At 41.4% G+C, this 23,751-nt stretch overlaps 2 protein-coding genes across 4 annotated transcripts; one reads left to right on the top strand and one right to left on the bottom strand.

Annotated features, from left to right (window-relative positions):
- Positions 1–451: 451 nt before the first annotated feature.
- Positions 452–14,424, bottom strand: DNASE2B (deoxyribonuclease 2 beta). Of its 3 annotated transcripts, none has more exons than XM_021526963.2 (7): positions 14,309–14,424; positions 11,662–11,810; positions 7,814–7,991; positions 6,500–6,581; positions 5,334–5,495; positions 3,638–3,835; positions 452–3,082 (listed from the first exon to the last, which is right to left on the bottom strand). In XM_021526963.2, the coding sequence occupies exons 2-7, from the start codon at positions 11,772–11,774 to the stop codon at positions 2,727–2,729; spliced, it is 1,089 nt and encodes a 362-aa protein (XP_021382638.1). In that variant the 5' UTR covers positions 11,775–11,810; positions 14,309–14,424; the 3' UTR covers positions 452–2,726. The 3 variants fall into 3 exon arrangements, with proteins under 3 accessions (XP_021382638.1, XP_021382645.1, XP_021382630.1); XM_021526970.2 differs by having other exon boundaries at positions 14,319–14,404; XM_021526955.2 differs by lacking the exon at positions 14,309–14,424 and adding an exon at positions 13,048–13,140.
- Positions 13,103–19,781, top strand: LOC110468816 (uricase). Its single transcript, XM_021526981.3, has 7 exons — positions 13,103–13,336; positions 14,094–14,210; positions 14,339–14,417; positions 17,556–17,742; positions 18,167–18,290; positions 18,618–18,701; positions 19,497–19,781. Exons 1-7 carry the CDS (start codon positions 13,103–13,105, stop codon positions 19,632–19,634), a joined length of 963 nt encoding a protein of 320 aa, XP_021382656.2. The 3' UTR covers positions 19,635–19,781.
- The last annotated feature ends 3,970 nt before the right edge of the window (positions 19,782–23,751 follow it).

Below are 23,751 nucleotides of genomic sequence, written 5' to 3'. Positions count from 1 at the left end.
AACTGCAGTGAGGCCACACCACACATCCCCTTTTGCAGGAATCAGTCTGTCCAGTCAAAAGGGTCACAGTGGGCAGAAGAGGCAGCACAGAATCACTGCGACAGACAGATATTTCTTGAGTGTTTGGCATCTTAAAATAGAACAGCATATTTTAAATTTAAAAACCTTATTAATATACCTATAAAATAGGCTAAAAGTAAACATTTCACATAGGGCATGCTGCGAGGGCACATGAGGGTAAGTGGCTTATGGTCTTGCATTTTCGAAGAAAGCCCTAAAGCTTTTAGAATTACAAACCCTTTAAAATCTATCCTGTTTATTTTGTTGATTATTAGCCTCTTTGGGGAAACAGTCTGCCCATGTTTCATAACATGAAAATACAATGATAGGCAAATACAGAAGTTACACAACAAAAGCAAAACTTAATTAAAACTGTTTACAGTCAAAAAAATGAGAGAACCAGATCTGCAGCCTTTTTATTGCTACACCACTGAAATGAGTGTGCACAGCCAGGCTGCTGAGGTGCTTATAGTTCTGTATGGTACAGCTGTTTCTCTGCATCTTCCCACTGCTCTTTATGCCTCCTCAGTTACAGCTAAAATGGAGGCAACCAGTCTTGGTTATAATGAAAGAGGAATGTTTAAGTAGTCTTGTAAAACATTATGACAGCTATTAATCGACCAAGTAATTAAGTACAGCAATCAGCACGTATTTCAAGTGATGCAGTGGTGACTCCTGGCCTGGGGAGCAGAAGGTTGGCAACACTGCTGTGACAACCAGTGGGACAGAGACAGAACCCTGTGACGGAGTATTTGAAAATACTACAAGAAATACAGGTTGTTACACTGATCCAGGTGCTCTCTGACACACATGGTGAGCTTGCCAGCACTGTCTCCAGCAGAGGATTTCTTGCCAGTCCTATACACTGAAGTTGTGCTTACACAAAGCCGTGGGCAAGATACAGGAGCTCAGACAGGCAGGTTAGGTCAGTGTCTGCCCTGAAAAGATAGGCAAGAGAAATTAATTTGGTCTTGGCTTATCTGAGCAATGCCCTACCATGCCATGGCTCAGTGCTCTGTGTCACTGGCAATTTTCACTGCCACAAAAGGTGCTGCTTGACCACAGCTAGCAAAACAAGAAGTAAATATGCAAAACAATCTGACAGGCATCAGAGAAAGAACATTATCAAACAAATTATTTATCGAATGTTATTGGGTCATATGGAGGGAAAATAAAATAAAAAAATTCTTGCAGGATACCTAAGTAACAAAACTATTCTCACTGAGCCATGAGACTCAAGCTACGAGCTACCTTCAACCCAGACTGGTTAATTATGAAACTTATTCCTGTACAATTCCCTTCATTATGCAGGCCACACAGATTATTTCTATCTCTTCAAGAAATACACACAAGTATTTTCTGAAATTATATAGTTTGACACTTTTTACACTTCATTGTTTAGCTGATTGTTCAGGGTGAAAAGGAAAAGAAATCTTTGGCAACCTCTTGTGGTTGTGGGGCATTTCTTTATACCTACTTCTGTGGAGGATCAGTGGTGGGGACCACAAACATAGCAAAGCAGAAATATCAGTGGGACAGCCAGATCTTCAGACTGGAGTTTATATTAGCAATTCAGGAAAAATAAAGATAGAAACATATAAATAGGAACATATTAAACACAAGTACACTTCTGAAATTTGAACACGAGTGTATTGGGGTTTTGCAAATCAGCTTTGTCTTTACAGCAAGACCATGCAAACTTCAAGTCCTAAGTCTGAGACTGGACATATTAAAAATTTCAGCCACATTTATTGTAATGAGAAAATGTAGGTTAAATAATATCTTTCTTCAAATACATTCTTCTCTTTTATATCTTTTCCTCATTGTCTCAATTTTTCATTGGCAGCTATAAAACATTGTAACCAACCACAAATAGATGGAAGAGGTAGAATGTACAGACCATTGTTACTCCTTGTTTTTTTTATTCGTATTTCAGACGTTTATTTGTTTATAAAATTGTTGTATATTAATAAAAGCACTAGAAATATTCCCAAGCTATTGATTACAGATAATTTAAAGATTATTTAAAGTTCATTAATTCTCTAAAAATTCATCATGTAAAAATGAGGTCTTCCTGTCCTCAGATCTACTCATCTCCCTGTCTGGATCTAATTTTCTCAGCTCTTTTATAGATTCAGCCCAAGCTGAGCAGAAACAGTGATTTATCTCCACAGTGCCAGAAATCCAGGGCAATTTTGAACTATTTGGGGGTACTTATCCCTTGCTACCTGCCCAGTGCTGACAGCCCAGCTCATGAGAGAGGTTTCTCTTGTCCCTCCCATCCCAAGTTCAGCTCCACTCCCAAGGTGCACAGGGATGTCCGTGCAGGGTGTTCACAGAGATGTGCTTTGGTGCAGCCCCGTGCAGCAGCATCCATCCCATCCCATCCCATCCCATCCCATCCCATCCCATCCCATCCCATCCCGGATGGTGACAGGAGCCAGGGAGTGGAGCAGGGCCCAGCACACCCCCCCTGAGGGCTGCACAGCACAGGGAAACAGCCGCCCTTCACCTGCACAGCACCTGCTCCTACAGCTAGCAAGGGGATGGCCTGGCACATCTGGAAACTCACAGGGCTGCTTTTCAGAGTGAAAATACAGTTCAAGGGAGATATTTCCTACACTTCCCATGTAACGAGGGCTGTGCTGGTTGGGAGGAATGGTTTGTTACAGCTCTCTGGGAGCAGAAGTGCAGCTTTCATACTGGATTATCAAATGCCTGAAGGCTTTGTAGATCTGTTCATTCTGGGTACAGATGAAGCCACCACTTCTCCAAGCTTGCTCAGCAGCACGGTTCAAGTCTCCAATGCATGTCCACTGATCTTTGTATTTCCTTGAAACAGCCCATTTGGAATGATCATTAATGGAATGAAAGGTGGAGTTCAATGGCGTCCCTATTATGTTTATGTTGTAGACGTGGTAATCAAGAGAGCAATTTGAGTAAAGTTTTTCACCAGAACGCTGCCAGGATTCAGCCAACAAATCAGTCTTCAGTTCCTGAGCCATCCAGGCCACATAGATATCTGTGGAATAACACAGGGTGTGGGCAATCAGTGTTTCATGTTCCTTCATTTAACAACAGACTGAAAAGCATGATCTAAACTGTGCTAGTTTCGTTATCATGCATGAAGTCAGCCAGAGGGAATTTTGTCCCCTCCCCTTATTTTGACTTTTCCAGAAGTTCATTTCTACTTTTTCTCCTTCTAGAAAACCTGTTACAAACAAACAGCAGGAAAAAAGGGAAAGGCAAAAAAATTGCAAGTCCTCTCCAAAACAAAAAAACCTCAGATGATTCACCCCCCTATTTCTTCTTTGCTGTTACTGTTGAATAAAGGAACATAATTTTCCTGAAAATCTAATTGTTGAATACCTTAGGATGGACCAGACATCTTTTTGCTTTGTGGGGCTGAGAAAACATTAGGATGGGACAGCACGCCTTGCCTTCTGTTACTTTTATTTCTGAAGCTGAACTTCTTTTTTCCCCTTCAGAGAGAACACTAATTTTAAAATAATTTATTAATTCATATTTTAAGAATGAATTGAGAATGTGTTATATGGAGAGCAAAAGGTTCTCTTACCATCTATGAACAAGTGTGACTTTGCAAACTGGAGAAAGGTTTCCCCATGAGCTGACTGGAGCTTGGAGAGGTGGTACAAGGGGACTGAAGGTAGCCTGGACTTTGCACAGAGTTTCTGGAGATTTGGGAGATCAGCTTGGAAGATGTCAGGGATGGAACAGCTGTAGATTCCCGGATTATAAATCAACATCTGTTGGTCTGAGAAAAACCCACAGATATGAACACATGCAGAAATAAAATGGGTTAAAGAAAAGCAATCAAGAAAGCAAAGTTCTGTCTTGGACAGAAAACCTAAATCCTTCTTAATCTTCACAGCCTATCTCCTGGATGAGCTAAGTGTCAAAGTGTCTTATTTTAGCAACCAAGAATTTGTATTGCTTTGTATTCTGACTGGCCCTGCAGCACAAAGTCTGGCTGCGACAGTACGCTCAGGCTTTCCACTTACACCTCATTATTTCTAGCAGAACTGTTAACTGGTGGTTTTGGTCCACTGCCACTTCCACCCATGCTCATGATCAAGCCTCTCTGCAGCCATGGAGCACTCAGACATCACATGTAAATCCAAACCTGTCTGAGTTTGCAGTCTCCAGTCAGTTACAGCTGCCAAGCCAAATGCAAACAGAGGAGGTGCCAAACGATCTAGTTTGGTTTTAGGGAGAACAGAACTTGACTTTCAGCATCTGGCTTGAATTTGCAGAAGAAATCTCCTTTTCTGAACAGTGCACAGCTCAACTGTAGAAGTCCTTGCCATGGATAGCATAAACAGCTAGGGAACAAAGGGGCTCATTAGGTGAGTTAATGGAAGACCAGTCCATCAGAAACATTCCAGTCTTTCTGGCTCAGGAAATCCCTGAACCACAAATTAGCAGATGCTGCAAGGATGAGACAGAAAAAGCATTAGCATACGCATCTCATTTTTTGTCCTCTTCTGCTAAACACATGCATAGATGTGTTTCCACAAACAGGAACCTGGGTTAGATAGCTCTGAGGTGTGGCCAGCCTGGTATTTGCACGTGTGTCGTTGATTAATTTGATTTGAGGTTTGTAAGTGAGAGAAGAGTGAAAAAACAGTGTGAAAAGAGTTGAGGAACATGCCAATATGACTTCTTGTGATATCTTTCAATAGTTTCTTTTTAGGATTCCAGTACCAGTTATCACTGCCAGATAGCTCTGAATCTTGAAGCTGAATTTTTTTGGGTTTTGGGTTTTTTTATATATTTAGTATTGGCAATTTTTGTGGCAAAGAAATACCTGGGAAAATTCTAGGTGATATTTATTCCAAACTTCATATTTCTGATGAGTCAAGGCTACTACTCCAGCTCAAGCAGTGGCTGCCTTACATTTTTAGAACTGCAGATGACTGTTGCTGAGGTGATTAATCATCCTACTTTGTATTTCCAAAGCATTTTGTTTGCATGGACTGAGCTTACTCTTGATATGCACTTGTGACTATTATTATCCTAATAGTTCCCACAGGGAGATGAAAACAGAGTGGAAGAGTGAATTTCCCACATTCACACAGGAAATTATTGGATAAACACAACTGAAGCCAAGAACAATCTTTCCAGGCCCCACTTGGTTTCCCAATGTCAAAAAGAAAGGTCAAGAACAAGGAATTTTTGAGGTGAAACCTCAAGGAAAGCAATCAGAGGGGTGTGGTGGGACAAAGGCTTTCAAAGAGAGAAGCTTTTCGTACCTATTTCTGTGAACTGATCATATTTGAAGGTTATACAGATGGCTGTCTGTCCGAAGGACTCCCCAGTAGATGGATATCCATAACCATCCTCAGGGATGGGAGGGAACAGGGGCACACTGTGAATCACCCAGAAGCCTTGTGATTTATCCAAGAGCAGAAATCCTGTCAAAGTAAAAGTTACTGCAAATTAATAAAGGAGGAAAAAAACCCTGAGATGATAGAGGTGTGCCCTACTTTGGTTTTGCTGCTGCAGACACCATATTTCAGTGTGTTAATGTCTAGAGTAAGCTGTTCTAGAGTAGATTAACAGACCATAGGAGACATCAATTTTATATTAAAATTGCATCAATTCTTTCCTGCATAACTTAAACTGTCATCATGTTTTATTTGAAAAAAAAATCCTTTCACACCCCCTTCCTCTGTTCAAATTTTGTCCTCAAGAATTCCAACAATTTAGTGGTTGTGACCCTCTCTCCATCTCTCATCTTTCTTCACTTCAAACAGTCACTGGGTGAGGGGAAACAGATTCTGTCAACACCGTGTCTTCTTTCTCAGACCAAACTGTCCCCCATGGGGAAGCAGCAGAGAAACAGACCATGCTTCTCACCTCCAGGGTGGATCATGGCTCCTGAGCTGTGCCCATTGCTGCAGCCTGAAAATACAGCCCTGCAAAATGTGCTCATTTCCACATTAGGCTGGGCAAACCCCATCTGCTTCCTCAGGGGAACATTTAAACTCCACTGAAGTTTACACTCATTTAAAGTCTCGATTTTCAGTAACTACATCCTACAGCGCTTCCATGATCTTGGCAGCAGTTTCTTGCCCCAGAAAGTTTGAAGGGGTTTCTGTTGAGGGAATGTTTCCCCTCACATCTTGTACTGTTTTGCCATCAGGCACAGGGCAGTGCTAAAAGGATTTGTATTAGCTTCAACTCTTGAAACAGAGAGTCCATAAGCCCCAAGAGCCTTCACACAGCACAGGCATAGCAAAACCAAAACAGAAGCTGTAGCATAGGCAACTATACAAAAACCACACACCATGCAAATCACTCTTCAGTTTTCCTTTAGGCAGGAATTTTAGATATGCAGGTAGACAAACAGACAAGAAGTAGATGCTATCTGCAACTTTAGAAAGGAGAAAATAGTAGTTTGGGACTCTCCCTGTACCTTTGGTGTGTCCATGTTTCGACCCTTTGGAGTCTGATTCAGGGATCTCATCATTGTACATGGCATATGCAGTGGTGTACCTCTGCAGGGAAACACACATTTCTGAAACACGACATTCAGTAAGAGGAAGGCATTTAAGCAAAAATCTGCCGGGAACAGAAGAAAGAATTCAGAATTCCTCTGTGTGAACGTCCTGCCTCCAGTTCAGCTGACAGTCTCCACAGACATTACAGCAAAATAAACCTGAAGACTCAGCATTAGGGCCTCAGCTGAGATGAAGTGGAAGCTCTCTCAATCACTGCTGTAGCCCTTTCCCAAGGGTTGAACATTGAATATGCTTGCTAAGCCAGTTTACATGGGTTTAGTGGGAACTTGCAAAGAAGTTCCACTCTCTGTTTTTTTGGGCCTCTCTCTGATTTAGCAATCAGATGGGGTAAAAATATTTGCTGAGTAAAAATGACAACTGTTGTTATTAAGGGCAAGCAATTAAAGCTTTTTTTGCAAAATATTTGCATATGGCCACACCTTTTTTCCCCTGAGTAGAGAACTTCAAAGGAGTTGGGACATGCCTCTTCTCCTAATGTACTATGAGCTTGTAAACAGTTTATTACAGCTGCACTAGGACCTGGGATTGGACAGTTTTCTGGACTGCCAACATTTGAGTGACTTTTGGGAGTCTCTTCTATGCACAAATTAATCACACCCTACCACAAATCCACAGGAGAAATGCAAAGACACAACCAGACTCCCAACAATACTATATATATGGGAAAAAATAATCACAGGGAAATCTTGTGATATTTTACAATCACTTCATACAAATATAAGTGGAGTGCCTGAGGGTGGGAACACAAAAGAAGCAGCATATCACTGCTGGAGCAGTCACAGTGATTTCAGGGGGACAATGAAAACCCAGATTTTATTTGAGTCAGAGTATGAACACATGCACATACGAGGGCTTAGGACAAGTGTCTGTAACAATTACCACTGACCTTGGTTTGAATTCACAACTTCAGATGTTGCTCAACATAAATTGCAGAAAAGAAGCCAAAGTGAGAATGTATGAACACCCTTGTTTTGATGGACAATACTCTAACTATATGAAAAGCTTGACTAGAAATTAGAAGTTTGAGAATTATCCCTAATTGTAGCCAAAACTGCAAATAATCTGCCCAACTGTCAAGGTGCTCCCCCCCTATGTGTTTTAGCAGATCCATCGGTCAGGCCTGGCCTTATATGCTTATTTTGGCTGCTTGCATGTCATCTGCATATAGGATCAAGTAACCACACGAACAAAAGCAAAATGTCACTTGCCTTGGATTCATATGTCTCATACAGCTGCTGCAGTGTTTGGCCCAGAGCACCCTGTGTCATGTTGATTAGGTATTTACCAAGCTGCCACTGTGGAGCCAGGGCATCCATGTACAGGTACTCCAGTCCCAGCATGGGAATCTGTCCTTTGGCATGTTTTGGCAGCTTGTAAAGAGCAAACCTGCAAGAGTGAAGAGCAATTGTTTTTTTTTTATCACCACCCTGTTTGGATGTGTAAATGCATATCTCCTTCCCTAAGAAAAAGAAGGGTGAATCTAGGGATGCCTGGGCTGGAGGGGGAGCAGTGTGGACATCTCAGCCACAAAGCAATGACCCAGCCCAGGAACCAACTGCAGTCTGGCAGCACAGTCCCTGCTGCAAACAAATTTGTTCTGCTTCTTAGCAAGCAAGGGAGGCTGATTCAGCACCAAACTCCTGTTGCTGTGGCCACACTGCTGTCGGTACCCCTGAAGAATTTGAGGTAGCCTTGGTTGAGTCCATGAAATCCCTGTTGCTCCTAGTTCTGGTAAAGAACCTCAGGTCCCAAACCCAGTCTAACATTCCCCCAGGTCAAACACTTTCTATATTATATAAATATGGTTTTATATTAAATAGATAAAATTAGGTATTGAAATTTAAAATGCATTATATTATGTTTATATGTATCATAATCACAAAATAAGTATAAAGCAAAGTGATAAAATGTAGATCCAGTCATACTTTCCATAACAGACTTGCACTGATGAATTGTTGCGGACTGGAAATTTTCAAAGCATTAGCCAGGAATACAAATCTCTTCAAAATTGTGAAGTACTCAATACTGTCAGTAAATGGCTCAGTTCATACTAAGGTTCCTGATAAAGTAAACAAGTTTTCCCAGTGTGCAAGTCCATGGGATTAACCGCAATGGAATTAACTCACCCACTTTCTCTGAGGGCCGTAATTGATTAATTTGCTATTTATGTCAACTGTAAGGATTGAGTGGCATTATTTTCAATCTACACTATTTAACAGAAATGCAGCCTGTGCTTAACCTCTCAAGTATATCAGGAGGAGTAAACCTTGTTCAGTTGACTTACAGGCTCAAGTTGGTCACAAAAGACATCTCCAAACACAGGTAAGAAGTGGCAGGAAAATATTTTGCTAGAGAGGAATATTTAATCCACAGGAAATGTACACGTACAAGCAAAAGAAAAACACACACCAGTGGCAGTCCTGGTAATTCACCTGCATTGCCACTGACTGAATCATCTCCTCAAAGTATCTCAAGAGAAATAATTTCTGATGACAGATCACAGAGAAGAAAGTGATTTATATAACTCGGCTGGGGAGAGTGGTCTGTGCCTATACATGCACCAGGAGTCATAACAATCCCCTCATTTGAAATAAAGATTTGAAATTGAGATTTGGAAAGGAGAGGAATAGCAGTAGTTACAGTACTGATCCAGGAATTAGTACATGAAGCTTTTCCAAACCACTTTGAAGCCTACTAAAAGATTTTTGTTCTGGAAGTGTTTACAGCCTTGCATCTGACAAACCCACCTTAGCAGATATGTTTACAAAATGCTAGTCACTGAGCTATAGGAAATTGCCTGCCACTTCCCAGTAGATACATGTTTTGGCACTTTCCAGAAAGCCAGCTGAGTGTATTACCAATTAAAGTTGTATAAAATCTTTGGTGCTATTTGTGCACAGGAAATTTCTCAAGAACTCAGGCATTTGTGGGAGCAGAGTAAAAGTTATTTTCCAGGGAACCAAGAAAGAGCAAATCCGCTTAAACCGGATTAGCATTGTCACATTGTTTGCTTGTGACTGAACACTATAAGCAAGAATCGCATCTTTACTTCTTCCCTTCCTCCCCACACCCTCAAAAAAAGCCCAAACAAACAATGTGCATGGTGGCTTCAGTCCTTGACTCAGCAGCATTTCTCAGAAAGCATAGTTCTGGCTTTTATTTGCAGGGAAGGCTTCCCACAGACTACGGTGAGTTTAGATGAATAAAGGAAAGACTCCGCCCTCCTCAGACAGCCGATCCTGCGGCTATTGCTTGGGTGGCCCCTGTGGGAGGTGCAGTGAGGACCGTGGGACGAGATCCCAAGTGAAATGAAAACACAGGAGAGATTTCTGCCCGCCCAGGTACTGCGTGCGGGGAGGAGCTGCCAGCCCAGCTGGGGAGCACAGATGGGATCAGGGCAGATAAAGCAAGTGATCCCTCTGGTTGAGTGGCAGATGAAAGGGTGTGTGAATACTGAGCAGTCATGGAATACTGCAGGATGAAACCAGTGCATAGCAGGAACGCACATAAACCTGCTGCTAATTGAAAATAACGCAGTGTTGTTTGCTTAAAAGGACATTGACATCTTTTGTTTAAGAGGAGGCTCATCTCAGCAGTTTCAGTTCTGCTTCTCCTGTCAGCTTATAGCAACCAAATCCAGAATCCAAAGGCTGACTTCTCAGTAAACCAGAATGACCCCAGCAGAAAGGCAAGCTTCTCTTCTTTTGATTAGGGCATATTGAAAAGGTAATTCTCCTGTCCTACCTGCTAAATTTGTGAAAAGGAACATGGATTTGCCTGTGCAGACCCTGAAGTTCCCTCCTGGAAAAGGCCCCATGTCACTGGCATTGACACAGAGGCACAGGTGAATTACTCCTAGCCCCAGCCTTCAAAGAATTTCTGAGAAAACATTAATACGAAAATTGTATTCCTCTAAAAAATCGACAGTTTCATATATATATATATATATGTGTCTGTGGGTTTTGTTTGTTTGTGTTTTTGTGTTAATTTGTTTGTCATGAAAAACTACATTCTGCAAGGGATAAATCTAGGTAAGGGAGAAATAAAATATCGCATGCCTTTAAGTTCCTAGGTAGCTACACCAACTAAGAGTCTGATTCCTGAAAAAATGACATTATCCAAAAGGGCTTGGCAAAGGTGACAAGTAATGGGAATGGATTAGAGGCTCATATATTTGATGCTATGCCAACAGAGAGCAAAGCCAGCTTTGTGCTCCTGCCTGTGGTGTGAGGAGCACCTGCCTTCCCTGCAATTAGCTCTGCGTGCAAGTAAAGGGATGGGCCTACTTCTTTAGCACTTGTATCCAAACTAATTATTGCTCACAAGAAAAACATTTTTCTTTTTAAATTGGTTGATACTTATCTTCAGGAAGCACTTTTTAAAGAGCCCTCATTTCACTTTTAAAATCTGGGCTGGATATTATGCAATCGTACTTTACATCTTTTAATGCTGAAAGCTCATTAATCCAATTAATCATGTAATACCCGAAGCTGGGCTCGCTGCTGGCAGCGGGATGGCACGGGCGGTACCGTGGCGGCAGCTCCGGGCACGGAGCGACTTCTGCTCCAGGGACAGGGCACAGGGGCTCGGCCGCGCTGCTGCCGCCAGCCCGGGGCGGCCCCCGGGGAGGGGCCGGGCCCCGCGGGGCCGCTCAGACCCAGCGGGAACCGCGGGTCCCTCCCCGCCCGGTGCGTCCCGGGCCGGCCGAGCCGAGCGCCCGAGCCCGGCCCGGCCGTGGCCCCGCGCAGCCTTGGCACCCAACACAGCTCCCGCTCCCTTTGATCATGAGACGTGAACGCCGTGTAAAACCGTGACTGATTGTTCCGCAGTTAGTCATGATGCAGCACGGTGGTTGATTCAGGGAAATGAAACCAGATTTCGGTAACTTATCCTAGGCTTTTCAAAGGCAGCATTCTGCCACGACTCTCACGCCAACAGCGCCGAACCAGCGGTTGCCTTCGCATGGCTTCTCGGTGAGCCACCCACTTCCCGCGGTTTAATCTCAATGTATTTATTTACTCTCCCAGCCTTGCTCCCTTGCACGGCATTTACTCACCAATCCACCGCCTCCCCGTGTTCATTCCTGCAGGAAAGCTCAGCGGCCCACAGGGGCACAGGGGAGAGAAGTAAGAGCAGAGCAGGGTAGCACCACGCGGATCCCGCAGGCATTTTGGTTTCCCGGTGCGCAGGGCGAGCCGCGAGTGGCTGTAAAAGGAGAAGTTCAGCGAGTCCTGTCAGCTCCTGCCCACGGAGCAGGGAGCACGCCCGGGACGGCGCGGCCGGCCGGGGAACGCCGCTTCCACAGCGGGGACGGCCATGGACAGGGGCGAGGGCTCCTGCGAGCCGCCGGAAACTGCTCGCCATTTCTTTGGGCAACAAAATGACATTTGGCAAGTTATGTTTTTAACAAAAAACAGAAAAAAATACTTTGGCTATTTAGACTACTCATTGTATTCTGCTTAAAAAAACCTCCAACTTGCAGATACCGAAACCCTTTTTGTTTTCTTTTCAGCTCTCCATGACTGCCGTACAATTTTTTTACAACTAGCTGAAAAAACCCGTGGTGTTCAGACAAGCAAAACATCATTTCCCGCTCACTTCTCCGCCCAGCCCTTGCCCCGCGCCGGCAGAAAGAGCTCCCGGGCAGAGCCCGATGCGGCTCCGGCGCTGGGCACCTCCACTCACCCCTGGGGACTGGGCCCGCAGGGACCGAGCCAGAGAAACGCTCTGACCTCCGAACCAAAAGAATTTACTTACAATTAGCTAAAGCTTTGTTCAACTACTTTAAAGTGCATTAACATTTCTCTTAGGAACAAACATGTCTGAATGAAGCGATTTCACATCTGATAATCTTTTAGCAACTCACACATAAAAAGCTTCAATTTATATTTTGGTGTAGAAAATGCTCTTTCTCTATTCTCATTATGCCTACATGAAAAGGGTCTGATTTTCATTGAAAGTTGTTGATACAGAGTATGAGATATTTCAGCCTCGTGGAAAGTCTAGTGCAATGAGCTCTGGCTATTTTAGCACAACAGAAATCCTCACAACCTTTGCAGAATTTTGTCACCTTGCTAGTACAGCCTCTCCAACACTAAGAGATGTGTAAATGGGGTGTATTTGACAGAAGCAGGATAAAACTTAATAATAGGGCTTAATGAAAACAAAACCAATGATCCCTGAGAAGAGACTCAGTGAAGGTCTATGTAGTCAGGACTAACTTGCAGATGACAAATGAGAGACTAGTTCACTGTGACTCTTGTTCTATAATCTGTCCCCCAGAAAATTTTAAAATTTTATCACAGCTGCTACGAATACAATAATAGTCTCCTAGAGCATTTTTTCTTCCTATCAGGACTCTGAAATATGTAATGAAAATATTCTCATTATCACAGGTAACTACAAAAATAAAGACCATTAGTCCTGTTTATGTTTCACTGACATTGTTGCATGACAGCATAACTCAGGCTTCCGCTGCATTTCTTTACTACTGGTACATGTTTTCTTTGCAGATCAATGACCTTGAAGTCCTCAACTGTGAATATGGCAAGAATTCAATTAAGTTCCTTCGCCTCCATAAAGAGGGAAAGAAGCATTTTGTTAAAGAAGTGGAAGTGTGTACACATCTCCGGCTGACTTCTCCTCAGGAGTACCTGGAAGGAAAAAATTCTCTTGTGATACCTACAGACACCATAAAGAATATTGTCCTTGTGTTGGCCAAAAAAAATGGGGTATTTTTTTTTTAACTAGCCTTGCTGTTTCTTACAACTTCATTTGGAAGCATCGCTTATACTAACTTTTTATATTCAATTTGCATATCAGATCAGTACCAAAGTAATTTTCAGTGATTTTAGTTTTCCTCCTCCACTGCTTGTCCTGTGAACTCTTTCTTTGTTTTCCAAAGCCTTTTTTTCTCAAGAGTTACCACTTTTTTTTGTGCATTTATCATATAAAAGCCATCTTTTTTTTTTAAATTTAATAGCCCATAATCCCACATTATTCCTATATAGCATTTTTAAACAGAAGGTCTCAAAGTGTGAGACTCCTCTTAATTCTTCTGTGCTTTTACTGCCATCAATTGAATGTATCGTAATGACAATCTGTAGAACTAAATTTCTCCATAATAAAATCCCATCTTTATCCTGTAAAACTTAATTAGAATATCACCATATCAATCAGAATAATTGTGTAAATTATTATTTCAGCATTATATCCGCAAAGCATAAGACTCCTGCAGCAGTTTCTGTCAGTCCAAGGACTGCAGCTCACTGTACCACAGAATGGAAGATTTTCAACACAACTGTAGCTGCTATTTGCAGCATATGCTGCAAGCTGGTCAAATGACTGGGCACAGAGAGCCAAGCTAGATATAACAGAAATGTGTTTTTAACCACCCTGATTCTTCCCAAATACTTACAACAACCAGAAAAATCTACTTTTGTACATGAAGTAATTGCTTCTTTCTAATAATACTGTTTGCTGCCTTAGATCTCAAGTTTAGAACAATTTGCTATAGATATCTGCAACCACTTCATGACAACATTTTGCCAAGTGGCGTACGTCAAAACCTACATTCAAGAAGTACCATGGCAACGTCTGCATGAGGTATCTAAAATACTTATACATTCAATTTGTTTATGCTGTAGTCATTCCTCACTCTCTTAGCTCCTGTTTTCAAATTAACATAATAATATTTTACTTACTTTTACTTACATGTCTGCTCTAAATTGCAGGATGGCGTTCCCCACATCCACTCATTCATATGTGTTCCTGATGGGATCCGCTTTTGTGAAGCTGAGCAGTGCCGGAATGGTGAGAAAAGAATTGGCAGCGTCCCCTACTTCTCTGTAAATATTTCTGCCAATGAGAGATGAAGATGGCTTTAGAGATAGCTATGGGTGTTACAGGGCTTAGGGCACAGCCAAACTGCTCCAGAGGTCTAAACCAAAGAATATTTTTAGTAATTTTGAAGTTCTTGATCTCTGAGACACAGCTGAAGAACTGACGTAGCTCACATTTGTATGTATAGCCCAAACATGGAAGAGTTACAACAGCACATCCAGCAGAACTGTTACATATTGCCAGAGGATTTAACAGTCTTCTAAGAACAGGCTTTTCTCCCTTATACTTTATACCTTATACTACAACCTGCAGTCTCCTATGATCCTTACCTGATACCACACTGCTGCAGGCTAATTGCCTTGTTTGCAGTAATTTGCAAACTCCTGTCAACGTGCCCTGATTTTATTTCTAAGGAAATAGTTTCATTGCTGCAAGCCAGACTAGCTTGAACATGGTGAGCAAATGGTCTGTATGTGAACCATTTTTCACATGAAAATGCTTCAGAGTGTACTTAGTGTTTTTGCACACCACACATAAACAAAGCAGTATTTGGCTATACCAAGAGTTTTGTGATACTTAAAAGACAGGCTTTCAAGTTCAGCTGTCTGTCCATGAATTGGCATTCCCAAGTAAGAGTAAAAATTATCTCTACTTGCTATAGCTCACAACAAAAGCCCAAGTTCAGTCTCACTGTGATGGTGTTCTGTTTAATGCACCTCCCAGATTACTGGGAAGTGAGCTGAGGCCACTGTATCATTTCACATAATGGCTTTAGAGGGATTAGGCATTAATTCAGTACCTATCTATACTACATTAATGTAACTTAGAACTATTTCCCATCCTATCCAGAACCAGTGGCAAGACCAGTTTCACTTGCAGACAGGACACAAGTTTTGAAAGGTGCATCTAAGCACTGTTCCTGTGTTCCTGCTGAAAGAACACAGAAAGCCTGTACAAGTCTCCAGTGTCTCTTGGTCTCATCTTTTTTAATGTTTCTAGTATTGTTAACTACTGCTGTACTTTTGGCAGCCTCAATAATATTGACTGTATTTTCTGGAAAACATTAAAAAAGACACCTGAATTAAAAAAAAAAAAAAGAAACAAACAAAAAGACTGTACTTTTTTGAAAAGCTGCTGCTCTTAATGTAGATTGTATTAAATTTTTCATCATCATGAAAATTTAACAAGCAATTCTGCAACTTCAGATTCTACACAAACAGAAAGCTTTTATGGCTTACTGTAGAAACCACTTTCCTTCTTAGACATCCCTTCATGTAGCCCTTTAGTTGTTTAGAATTCCCTGCCTAGGTGAACAATAACCAAAGTGAAGATTTTCAAATCACTTTTATTTTTCTTCTAAGAGAATGTTCTCTATATTTAGCATCCTCCTATGCACCTATCAGCCAGACACGGGAGTTAATCTCTCAGTTAATCCTATTGTTTAACAATTTTCTTATAATGAAGGAAAAAACCCTAGTGAGATTTAATAGAATTATGTTTTGCCATTGTATCAGCTGATAAAAGGCTCAGAATTTTTTGGAAACTCAAAACATTCTAAGTAACTTAACAGAATTAAAATTTGTCAACTGAAGACAGCACGACCACGAAGCCTGCTGAAAGCACAGCATGAGCTGTTCACCTTGGAAACTCTCCCTGGGTGCTGTCTCCTTTGGAGAGAGTTTCAGGTTGATTGCTGCACAGTCAGCCCACTTTTCAGTCAATCTTGTTGCAAGGAGCTCTTTCAAATAAGGCTAAGTATTTGAATATAAGATAAATATATCTCCAGGTTCACTGAGAGTACCTGCACTACATTAAAACCTGTGTCACAGTCTTATGCCCAAGTAATGAATTATTCAAGATCAGTACAAACTCCAGAATATCCTGTCCAAGGTCAGTCTCCTTAGATTTTTTTACAGCTTTAGTAAATAATAGGGGGTCATAGGCAAAATGATATATGTACCTCCTTAAACTACTTCAAAAACAATAATGAATGTAAATAAGAAAAGAAATACATAATATGCAGTGTCAATAATATCCACTCATAGAGCAGTTTTAAAATACTCAAACCTCTAAATAACCATGCAATATAGAAATGCTTACCACAGTAGAATTATTTTCAGTATAAATTCCTTCAAAGACATCATTTAAAGACAAAATTTGTCAGTCTTCCATATTCCAGGCAGGATTACTATGCACTTGACATATTCAAGGACGAATTTTGAACTAGCTAGTGTGAGCACCAAGAGCAGCACAAAACCAGCAGCTTGGGCTTCAGCCCCTGACTATCTGCACAGGCCCTGAATAAGTCTGCATGCCATGAGGTTTCTCTTTTCTGAATAAACTTTTTTGACAGCTCTGGTCAGTGAAATTTTCAGTTACCATCTTGGTGTGCTCTAAATGACTGCTTGAAATTGAAATAGCCGCTGTTCAAAGGGTGTCAGCAGAAAAAAATCAGGTCACAACTGCTTGGTGTTTAGAAGACAATGATCCACCCATGCAGCAGTGATCCTCGACAGCTCATTTTATAAATAGTGGCTGAGAGCAAAGCCACTGTCAGTTTGAACCTGTGGGTGGCATCTGTATCAGTGCCAGTTCCTGCTCATTAGCTGAACTGCAGGGATTTGCATTGGCTCCTGGCTCTCATTCTCAGAGATGCAAAACTCCCAACAGGATGGGTATCTAAAGCAAATTACTGACTGAGGCTCTGTCTTTATACAGAGAACTTTTACATTTCTCTGTGTTCTTGGAAAAGGCCCCACACCTCTTGCTGTGCATCCCAGCACCGGTAGCCTATTTAATTTTAATTTAGAGCCATTCCTAAACTGACATCTGCATAAGCCAACCCAACACGTCCCAGTTCCAAGCGAGATAAAAAAGTCTATCCTCAGATTTTCTTAACTGCAGATCACTTGATGGGATTCTCCATTTTCTAGACTGAGCCTGACTTCAGTAGTTTCTGTCTCGTTTCTTACCTTTCTGCCAATATCAGTGTGCAGAAAGTTATTGTCTGCTTTCTGGCTCTAGAGCTGTCAATGCAAGTGTGCAACAATCCAAACCCTTTCTTTGTGTGAAAAGAAGCTCATATTTTCTTGTAATTTTCTATCACAGGTCCTCTGATTGTCTTTGCTGGAATTAAGGACCTGAAACTTATGAAGACAACACAGTCTGGATTTGAAGGCTTCTATAAGAATGAACACACCACACTGCCTGAAAGGCATGACAGGATTCTATGTGGAGAGCTCTTCTGCAAATGGTCATACGGCGAATGCAAGGATTTTGACTTTGACTGCATATGGTATATGCTATATCAAGTAATACTAATTTCCCAATCTATACTCACCAAGTCCCTCTATACAAATACAGAAGGTCTAAGGGCCAGATCCACAGCTGCTGTGCACCAGCCACTCACAGGTCTCAGTGGCAGCACTAAGCTCTTGTTATGAGGGGTGAGAGGCTTGTCTTAGGGGTACTTCTCTCTCCAAGGGTACATCATTGGACAGGATTCAAACAAACAGTTCAGTGTTCTGTACAGAACACTTTATGAGAATTAAATAACTAATCTGTTATATAGTTTTAACAAAACCTATTGGTGAATTATATATCTGGCAGGGGTGGGAAAAGATGCAAAATGTAAACAAAAACCACCCCACAGCAGAGCATTACAGATCTAAGCAGAGACAGCTGATGCAAGGTTTTGTAAAAACCTGTGTTACCTCTAGGAAGAAAATCCGTGAATGTATCCTTGAAGCCTTTGCTGGACCACCTGACTGTGGGGAATATTCACCCTCTTACCAGAAAACTATCAACTGTATCCAGATGCTTGTCCTTTCCAGAGTGTCACAGGTATCTTCTTTCCTCCTAATGATGTTTTACTTCAACAATAGTGAATTTTAATTGCACCACTGAGAAGACCAACATGAGACTGTTAATTCCTCTGGCAGTGCTAAGACTGGAAGTGCCCCAGCTGGGAACACAATGGGGGAGAACATCACAGAGTTCTTGGCAGCACTTGAATAAAAGTGAAAGGTGTACACATGTTCACTAGATTGCATTTGATCAGCTGCACTGGGGGCGTAGCATTGCTCTTTTTTACACAGAGTGAAAAGCCTGCCAGGCTGTTGACTGAAAAGGTGCCCTAATTCATTGTCTCATCCATTTTCATGGTTTCAGGTACAGGTCATAGAAGTCGTCTTGAACAACACCTTTTTTAATGTTGTAGACATGAAGAATCTAGGCTTGACCAATGACAAAGAAGTAAGTAAATGCTTCAAATACAACTTGACTGCCCTCTTTAGAAATACTCAGCCTCAAAGCACAGGAGTAGTTCTACATAAAACAGAGTTAAAGCAACCAAACTTTCTCCCAGTCCCAGTAAAAACTCCACATTACCTCTAAAAAATGCTTAAACTGATTACAAAAGGAGGATAAATAATTGCCTTCTTGTGTTATTGATAAAAGCTAAAGGTCAAGTGGAATATTCTGGACATCAAAAGGATCTGTAGCAGAGACTGTCTCTGAAAAATTCTTCCTGTTTTCTCCACTGAATTTGACTCTCAATTATAATTTCAACCTGTGTATTTTACCCAAGCAGAATGCACTGTGGCATCCCAGATTGGTCCAACAGTGAATGAGGTACAAGCCTGGGATCAAGCAGAGGGCAAGAGGTAGGGGGTAGGATGCATGGATGCTCCTCCCTCCACAGCTGCTCAAGCTGCCAGCTAGGTCCAGCTGAAAATCTGTTATGTTACAATCACAAGAAAGAGAAAAATTGGGCTATTCCATTGACATTAATAGTCTATAGTCTGTTTATGCTCTAGTCTCCCTCCCAAGTCTTGTGATTCTGCTACTGTGCTCATCTATCCTCTCCCTCCTCCAGGTAGACATTATAGATCCACTTGTACTTGTGATAATGTCAGCATCTACCACTGATGTTCATAAGAGAGAGAAAGGGTCTGGGCATGATTTTATTAAGGAGGTGAATAGCCAGAGTTTCTGCTGGCATCTCCCTGTCTCAAACATAACCTTTGTGTTTGTGCTTCTCTCCCTCAGGTTTTGGTTCCAGTGGAAGCTCCTTATGGCTCCTGTACTTGCACACTTGGCCGGAAGAAGTTTTTTGAAGCACAAGGCCACATGCTGAGAGATGAGAGGAAATGTCAGTTTGGACTGGCAGCTGCCCAGGGAAACTAAACCTCTTGGCTCTACTCAACCTTCCCGATAAACTTAATAGCATGGCTTTCCTATCAATGTTTACTCCTTATTGGCCTCTTCCATTGCTGACTACTTTTCCCTCTAGAACTCCTGAACATGGGATTTATGAAGGACCCTCAGGAAATCAGAAACCAAAGTCTATCCCTGAATTTCAGTGCTATTTACAGACTGAATTGCCCTAAGCTCTTTGGAAAATCCCAGCTGGAAACATTAGATTAAATTACTTTTCAAAGTAGCTATTCCCAGACCTTTCAATGAAACTCTTAATTTGATGTCTGTAATATGTTTTTGACATGTAAAATCAAGAAATCTCTATATTTTCTTTATTTATATTTCTTCAGTAAGATGAATATACAGACATTAGACCTCTGATTACATTGACATAACCTGTCATGACCCTTTGATGCCACACTGATCTACAGAGCTGAGGTTCTGACCCAGTGACTGAACAGGGAATCAGACAGAAACAAGATTTCTTTAAGCAGAAAATGAGAAACAGAAAGGAGAAAAAACACCAAACATCTCTCGTATCTCCTTTGTGGTGTGAATAGTTATACCTGTTGACTACTTTCTCTGCATGTATTCTGACTGCATGACTGCTGCTGCTACTCATCAGACTATAGTTACTATAGTACTTTTACATTAATCACTGAAGTGATTTGAGGGTTTGGGCTATCTGTCGGCTTAATTAAACAGTTTTCCTTAGTCTAATAACTTTATCATGACTTCTGGGCAGGCAGGAGTCAACCTACGTAGTCCTATTACATTTGGGAGGGGTAGGGAGACTAGACAGACAGATAATGCATATTTTTCTTTAGTCACCCCAGGTGATAGCTTTGAACATGGAGCTGAAACAATACAGTTAATGATTCTCATCTCACTAACTGTGGCTACCACATGTGCAACAGGAACCCTGCTCAGCTTCCAACAGCTTCTAACCCTTTCTCTCGTTTACTCTGAGTGTCATTTTCACAGACTACATATGACAGAGTACAAATCAAATGGCAAGTGCCCAAAGTAACCTCTAAACGCTGCAGTTAAGTTGCCTTTGTGCCTCCTGAATTTGGCAGACATGCAGCACTGCTCTGGGTACAATTATTAAATTCATAGGCACCAAAAATGGGGGAAATGTCCTGCTTTGTGTGACATTTTGATGTGCTTTGCAAATAGAAACTCGCCTTGATGAGCAGGGCACAACAGATGCAAGAGAAGAACACTCAAACAGCCTGAGCTATCCCCTGAGCAACAGGAAAAATGACACCATGGAGTGAGGCTGTCCCAGCTATGATGGCCTCTGGTCACCAGCCAATTCTAAAAGCTTTATTTACAACACTTCCAGCTTTTCCTGGGGACATTCTTGCTTACCTTCTTAGATTGTGTTGTATTGTACTTGTGGGCTTAAGTCTTGCTACTTCTGTCACTTCTAGGTGCTTTTAATTTATTAATGTATCTTTTAAAGGCAAATAAAGAGCAACATCAAAAAACAAACTAGCTCTTGACTATTTACTACTTATATATAAATATGAACATTGTAAATAAAAGAACTATTTTAATTCATCCAATTTCACCTCAAAAAGTGATTCTACCAATAGATGAAAAAGAATCTTACTGAACATTTCAGCATTTATCTCTTTATGAAACAAATCAGGTCTGCACAACCAACTTCCTTTCTACCTTATAAGAAATTTATTGCATTAGGCACAAGGTTTCTTTAATTACTGTTTGTGCTTCATTTGTGGCCCTGCAAGGCAGTGGACTAACCTCCATGGCAGAAAGAGGACAGAATGAGCAGTGAGCACTTGTTTACTGAGCCTTTCCTGTGATAACAAGCACACACGTACACTAGTTCAGTGGGGTTTGTATAAACCCCCACAGACAGGCAGACATTCCCTCTCTTTGGAGCTTCTGGTGCAGCTCCATGCAGCATTGCAAACCTGAGTCACTCACGTGGGCAGATTGCTTCTAAAGAAAGCACTCAGGCAATCGGAAGCAGCCCCAGTGTCCCATATGGCAACAAGATTAAGGTAACAGCAGCATAAATCATTCTTGAAAATGTAAGATAGCCAGACTCACTTGGGCCTAAAATCTGACCAAATTCCCATTGGCTTCATTAGATCCAGTCTCCATGATGGACTTGCATTAATTTCATCGAGACAGATGTTTTTTTTAGTTCCTGTCCTAAGGAGTTATTCAAGTTGCTTACTGTGTTTTACTCAGAAGCAGCTGCAATGCTTTGCTGACACCATCACACTTGATGAAAATGAGCAGCAGCTAGCAGGTTATAGAATTGCTGTTTAAAATATAACTTCTTGCTGATAACATGAACCTGTGCTACATCTCAGTAGTTCATAGGGGATGAAATCTCCTACCAAGAAACAGTGTATTTCAAGTGCACAAACATATTATCTTTTTAGTCTTTGATTCCTTCCCATCCTGTTTCTGTTCAATTCTGATAACTGCCCAGGAAAGTCCAACACAGCCTACCTCAGCTGCACATCATGCTCCATGCACAACCAATGTCACACAGATAAAATGTACTAGCTACATTCATCAGCCAGTATCTAAAACAGAAAGCAGATGCCACTGTCAGGGTCAGGACAAGTCATTTGTCTTCCCTGACTGTATTATTCAATATATATTGCTACATGCTTTCCAATATACATTTAAACATGCCAGTTTTTATTAACTATTACAGCTACTTTATTTTTCTTCCTTAAAGTTGTCTATTTCATTTCTTATTTTAACCTTGCTTTTATCAAGAGTACATAATCCTGACTCTAAATTAAGCTGAGCTACTTAAAGTGACCAAAAAACTGTTTCTGGCTAAAAATCTAAAAATAAATTCTTCTGAATTTAGAATTCCGCTATTTTTATTTGTACAGCAGCCAACCATATCCCTCCTGGAAAGTACACAGCTGTATCTAGAAAGGGAACATATGAAATGTTTCCAGTTACTGGATCAAAAGGTCAACTCACATGTCAGCTATAATATAAAATATTTTCTGAGAGCTTCACCATTCATAGCAGCCTGAGGAAGACACACACAGGTACCTGAGTGCATGCATGCACACATACACGTGTGTGTATAAAATACATGTACAAATTACACTTACTAGATCAGCTGATGTATGACTAATCTATGGCAGTCACATCAGAAAAAAATGATCTGGGGTTAGTTGTTGCTAAAACAAAAAAAAAAGCAACCCAAACAACACTGGAGGGACTCACAATTAGATAAATGAGGGGTAAAGAAACCTTTGACTCAGAGGGGAATACAACAGACACCAGAGTGCCTGAGTATAGTGGAGGGCTTCTGCCACTTCTCAAGTGTGGCACTAGGAATGAATTTCTATATTACATCTGACTGAAAAAGACAAGAGTTCAAGCTTTAATGACCTCATACTCCTGCAATGTTTTCAAATCCTCTAGACACACATACTGGTGTGTGTTATTTATGCAGAAGGGAGGAGGGAATTTGAAGAGTGTCCTTGTGACTCAGGGTTGCTACACCCAGGCACACACCCATTTCCACATTTCTCTCCCCACAGTTTGGCCACCAGCTTGTGAACAAACACAGCCACAAGTTCGTTACTTTGACTTCCTTCCTCCTTCCACCATCCACTAAGACAAGACAAAGCAATGTAACTCTTGAATGTGAAAGATCAGTGCAAATGATGAGCTTTCTCCCCCTTCTCTGATAAAATTTAACTGCTAAAATCAGAGGCATCCTCAATATAGTAAGTACCAAAGTGTGTACTCTATAGAGGGGCAGCAGGATTATAGCAATCATCCAAAAAAGGGAAGAGAACATCCTGAGATGAATGCGAGTCTGCCAATGCCAAGACATTTGCTGCTGCCTTATCAGCAGATCAGCTGATAACAGAGCAGTTGTGACTGCTGACTGCTCCTTCAGCAAGGATGCTCACGAGTGCAGCATATAAATACAACAGTGGTCTCCAGTACTCACCAGCAGCAATGCACTCTCACATGGAGACCAAAAACCACTTACAGTCTTCAAGGTGCTCCCCTTGGGCTCTCCAGGTGCCTGAGGTTGCATTTCCCAAATTTATAGCGACTACCGACCAATGTTATTCTG

The sequence above is a fragment of the Lonchura striata genome, chromosome 9 (assembly GCF_046129695.1).
Source record: "Lonchura striata isolate bLonStr1 chromosome 9, bLonStr1.mat, whole genome shotgun sequence".
Lineage (NCBI taxonomy): Eukaryota > Metazoa > Chordata > Aves > Passeriformes > Estrildidae > Lonchura > Lonchura striata.
The sequence above is the reverse complement of the archived record's forward strand: the minus strand, read 5'-3'. Positions and strand labels throughout refer to the sequence as shown.

What these genes read in the sequence shown, in the direction of transcription:
- DNASE2B (XM_021526955.2), bottom strand. An exon ending in GAAACATGGACACACCAAAG is followed by an intron (nt 5,496 to 6,499) that starts GTACAGGGAGAG and finishes TTACTTTGACAG; the next exon opens with GATTTCTGCTCTTGGATAAA. An exon ending in GTCACACTTGTTCATAGATG is followed by an intron (nt 3,083 to 3,637) that starts GTAAGAGAACCT and finishes GTTATTCCACAG; the next exon opens with ATATCTATGTGGCCTGGATG.
- LOC110468816 (XM_021526981.3), top strand. Translation starts at nt 13,103, where the DNA reads ATGTTTTCTTTGCAGATCAATGACCTTGAAGTCCTCAACTGTGAATAT. An exon ending in AGCTGAGCAGTGCCGGAATG is followed by an intron (nt 14,418 to 17,555) that starts GTGAGAAAAGAA and finishes TTTCTATCACAG; the next exon opens with GTCCTCTGATTGTCTTTGCT. An exon ending in TCCTTTCCAGAGTGTCACAG is followed by an intron (nt 18,291 to 18,617) that starts GTATCTTCTTTC and finishes TCATGGTTTCAG; the next exon opens with GTACAGGTCATAGAAGTCGT.